The 5265-nt window shown below is 37.1% G+C and overlaps 1 protein-coding gene across 1 annotated transcript; it reads right to left on the bottom strand.

The window, feature by feature from the left end:
* Nucleotides 1-405: 405 nt before the first annotated feature.
* LOC145978719 (protein CFDP2-like) lies at nucleotides 406-1176 on the bottom strand. Its single transcript, XM_083111525.1, has one exon. The coding sequence runs from the start codon at nucleotides 1174-1176 to the stop codon at nucleotides 406-408; it is 771 nt and encodes a 256-aa protein (XP_082967651.1).
* Nucleotides 1177-5265: the final 4089 nt, after the last annotated feature.

Raw genomic sequence — 5265 nt, 5'->3', positions numbered from 1 at the left:
TTCTATTTTTGACTCAAATCCTATTCTCATTCTATTTATAGCTCTATAGAATTTTCTTATTTCACTTTGCTGATTTAGTTCTTCTATTTCTTGCATCTTCTTTTTATACATCATTTTCTTCTTTTCCTTGCATACCCTATGTGCTTTCCTTCTTAGTTCTTTATACCTCTCAGTATTACTTCGAGTTTCCCACTGTAGCATTCTCTCTCTAGCTTTATTCTTCTCATCTATAACCTGTAGCACTCTTCATCAAATTACTCATTCCTTTTAGTTTTCTCTTCTCCAAAAGTTTCTTGTGCTGCCTCCTTTATCACTCCTTCTATTATTTCCCATTCTTCCTCCACCACTCGAAGTCTGTTATTCTCTTTCTCCTTCAGTTTACTCTGTACCTTACTTACACATTCACTAATAACTTCTTCGTCTTTCATTTTTTACATATTCCACTTTTCTCTTGGCCATCTCGTTTCTTTGCACCGCTATCAATTTTTCCCTCATTACTAATTTTACCAGGTAGTGGTCGCTATCACAATTGGGCCCTCTGCAGCTTCTCACGTCAATAACTGATGAGGCATGACGTACATTAACCAATATATGATCAATCTGGCTTATTGTTCCATTAGGTGCCTTCCATGTTCCTAAGTGAATTCTTTTATGTTCGAAACAGGTACTTGTTATGATCATGTTGTTCCTGACAGCAAACTGGCAAAGAAGGTTCCCATTCTCATTGTTTTCTGCATGTAGAGTATGCCGCCCTGAAACCCCTTGTTGATTCTTGTCCTTTCCTATCTGAGCATTAAAGTCGCCCAATACAGTTACCATATCATATTTTTGGATCTTTCCACATGCTTGTTCCAGATTGTCATAGAACTCTTCTTTCTCGTTCTCATCTTTCTCTTCTGTAGGCGCATGTGCATTTATAATTGTTATGTTTCTAAATCTTCCTCTCAACCGTATTCTACACATCCTTTCATTAATTGCTTCAAATTCCATAAGACTTTTTCTCATCTTTTTGGTTATTATAAAGCCTACACCGAATTGTCCAGTCCTCCTCTCTGGTCCACTATAAAATAATGTGTACCCTGGCTTATCAATTCTTCCTTGTCCCTGCCATCTAATTTCCTGAAGTGCAACCAGATCATACCTAAATTTTAATATCTCATTTGACACTTCATTCATTTTCCCAGGTCTTAACAAAGTCCTGACATTCCATGTTGCAAGTGATAAATCATTAGTCCGTAAATATCGCCAGGTTCGAATTCCATTACATCCATCCAACATCCGAGGCTGTTGCATTGGTTTCACAATGGTTTTATTTTTTTGCAGGGTGGGGTTGTCGGCCCCATGCCCAACCCCCAACCTGGAGGACCAGGATTTGTATAGGGTTTTCTCCCCTAGGTAGGTTGGCATTAGCGTGCCTTCGGAGTCCTTCCTGCCCCTCGGTTTTCTGTCAGGGTTTCCTTCCCTTAGCCTTTGGGGATCCCTCCCCTTACTGCAAGGCAGCAGTAGCTGAGCTTATTTAGTGGCGGCTCTCCTCGCCACATCGCAGGATTTTCTTCGGAGACTTGCAGCATTTACCGAGATGCAGTTGCCACTCCACATCTCACTGCCTCCTCCAATCCTGGTGCTGCTTGTCCGCGACTGTTTCCAGCTAGCCAACATATCTGCTGGCCGTTCCCCTATCCGCAACCTGGGGATGCGCCTGGTGGCATGCAGCTCTGCCACGCATCAACAAAACACCAATCTTTAAGTAATAATATGGTGATATGCATTAATGGAAATGAAGTCCAACATCACCCTAATGTTGTGAAGGCTTTCAATAAGTATTTTGTAAATGCAGTTCCAAATAGAAAGAATGGGTTTATGGCTGCTCCAGATGAATGTTCTACACACATAACAGTAAATGACAAATCCTTGATCATTTCCCCCATTACTGTACAGGAATTAAAGATAATCTTCAGGTGTATAAAAGACAAACGATCTTTCGGCTTTGATGAAATACCAGACTTCCTAATTAAGAAATGTTATAATTCCCTATGTCAACCATTACTACATATAATAAACAATTCCATTGAACAGGGTATTTTCCCAGATAGGATAAGGATAGCTGTTGTTAAACCATTACTGAAGAAAAATGACCCAAAGGATTTATCAAATTACAGGCCCATCTTGCAACTCTCAGTCTTCTCAAAACTTATTGAACATGCAATAATGACGAGAGTAGAAAATTCCTGTAGTAAACACTTCATCTTAAGCTTGTCGCAGCTTAGGTCCGAACGAAGCACGGAAACAGCATTAGCAGACTTAGTAGAATGTGTCACACAATCGCTGAATAATAGTGTTCACATGGTAGGAGTCTTTTGTGACCTATCAAAAGCTTTCGATTCCGTAAATCACGAGATACTGCTGTGGAAACTTCAAAAACTTGGTATCCGTGGAATACCACAAAAGTGGTTTCAATCTTACCTTTACCAATAGAAAGCAAATTGTAGAAATTGCTCACACCACAGCAAAAGGATACATAACACATCAACACTCCACCATGAAAAGTGTAACATGTGGGGTGCCTCATGGAAGTAATCTTGGCCCCCTTTCGTTTCTTATGTACATAAATGATTTACCAAATGTTATACCTGAGGCAAATGCAACATTAAATGCTGATGATACAAATATTATAGTAACAGACGCTTCCAAAGATGCTCTACAATTTAAGGCTAATAACGTATTAAACAAATTAGATGACTGGTTTTTAAATAATAATCTACTCCTCAACAGCAAAAAAAACAAATTACATTACATTTTCTACAATCCAAACCAGAAACCAAATAAGCCTCAATCTAATATCTGGGAATACACAACTAGAGCCTAAAAGAAAATCAAAATTTCTGGGTATCATTCTGGATGAACACCTTAACTATACAGAACACATGAACTCCCTACAATCAAAATTAAGTAGTGTGTGCAATCAATCAATCAATCAATCAATCAATGGTAGACAACTCAAGCACCCAAACTGTAAAGTGCCTTTATATGGCAAACTTTGATGCTTTACTCAGATACGGGATTATGGTTTGGGGTAACAATGTCCTTTTTATGCTTAAAAAAAGAGCTATAAGAATCATAGCTTGAGTAAAGAAAACTTATTCATGTAGAACTCTTTTCCATGAACTTAATGTGTTAACTCTCCCCTGCATATACATTTATAAATGCTTAATTTATGTTAAGCAAAATATTTCAAACTTTGCCACAAATGAGGAAATACATGGCCTAAACACAAGAAATAAAGACAAACATCACATAAAACACTGCCGCCTTAACTTATGTAAGAAAGGTCCCTTAAACTCTTCCATAGATCTCTACAATAAACTACCACAAGATATGAGGAAAGAACCAAAATTAATGTTCTATATCTTCTCATGTTATATTTTTTTGTGATTTTGTTATAATATCTGAGTAAGACCCAATTTTTTACAATTTTCGGCTATGTATTTTGTATTTGTAAAATCTATTAATGAATTATTTTATTGTAATGTAAGTATTGACATGTCCTATATTACCAAGTACTGTGATTTGTACACACCGGTAGTCCTTGGATGCAAATAAATTAAACTAAACTAACTAAAGTATAATGTTCTACGCACATCACTTATTGGAATATCTGACACAAAAGGTATGCCTCCATGACACTCACTTGAGTTTATTTGCAATCCATGCAAGTCTGTCATTGTTGGAAGATCATCTAATCTAGGTGTCATAGTCATGTTTATACCTGGGGAAATTAAAAAAATCAAAAATTGCCAAACCAAGGCAGAAATACACAATAATTGCCACTGCCCAGTATTTTTGAGTCAATAAGTCAATCCAATAACATTGAACCATTCATCTGGAACAAAAGCCCAAATCACGTAGAAAACAAAGGCTGTACTTGAGCCTAGATATAGCACAAAGCCATACACTGCCCTACTTGGAGAAGGAGCTGTAGTGTGTTCTGGCATTTTTATGTATATACACTGAGAGTATCTTCACAAACTCACACCAATGAAAAATCGTCTACAAAATAATGGCACAAAAGAAAAATATCTACATGTACACTACCAAAAATCATGGCCCTCCATATTGGGCCAAACTGCTCCATGATTTTTGTTACTAGGATGAAGTGATCCATGAATGAGTTAATCCAGATATATAATGAGTACTATGAGGATCATCAAAAATTATTGAGTAAGGAGTAAAGCCCATTTATTCTCTAGTTTTTCCTGTTTGTGAATATAGAGATATTTATTTTCCTGAACAATATACAAAATATGATTGAATGGAAAGATGGAAAGATTATTACTTTATATATACAGACGGTTCAAAAAGTAGTCAAAATGTAGGATGTGCTGTTTATGATGTTCAGAAGATGGAATCAATTATGATACATTTACCGGAAGATTATTCCATTTTTACAGATGAAGCTTATGCAATTGTAGACTGAAAATAAAAACCGGGCTAAGTGCCACAACAATCGATTTCCATTTTTTTGCTAAAATATGGGCTATGTGCTTATGCCAGTGCAGTAAAAACCGGGCTATGTGATATGCAGTCTGCAAGTAGTTCAAACTTTAGACACAAGAATGTGCCTCGGTCAAAGTGCCATCTGCTGTGTGTGGTTACTTGGACATCTTGGAGGTTATTGTGTGATGCGTTTTGGCGTGAGTTCAGTGTGTTACATGTGTGGTGGAGCTTAAATAATGGATGTACCTAAAAAATGCTGTAAAAGGGGAGAAGGAAGTGTTTCCCAATTTAAGAAGAAGCGGAGGTCAGAGGGGAAAAGTTATGAGGGAAATAACAAACTAACTGTTCCTCCAAAACAAGCCCCGTCTAATGTGATAAGCCTAGAATGGTAATGTTAACCTTATAGGCTATCTTCCAAGATAGTGTGAGTAGGCCTAAGATTGTTGCAAGGCTTTAGTTTTTTAGTTGGTAATTGTGCAGAGTAGCAAACAAACAGGTTATTATTGGCAATAATAGTAATGCCTCTAATGCCTTGTTGGTTTACTTTCAGGTTGTATGCCAGTTCCGTTGTGAATGCAAGAACATTGGTTATGAACAAAAGATCAATATATTTAACCAATTTTACAGCATTGGCAAACAACGTGATGCAAAATTCATATTTAATGGGACTCTTAGGTGTTAGTGACGTTAAACGAAGGCAACATAGTTTGTACACAGTTCCAGAAGAAAGTCGTCGGCAGGCAACTGTTTTCTTTTAATTTACTGGTGGCA

The sequence above is a fragment of the Lepisma saccharinum genome, chromosome 25 (assembly GCF_977018435.1).
Source record: "Lepisma saccharinum chromosome 25, izLepSacc3.1, whole genome shotgun sequence".
NCBI lineage: Eukaryota > Metazoa > Arthropoda > Insecta > Zygentoma > Lepismatidae > Lepisma > Lepisma saccharinum.
This window is presented reverse-complemented; position numbering and strand designations above follow the sequence as displayed.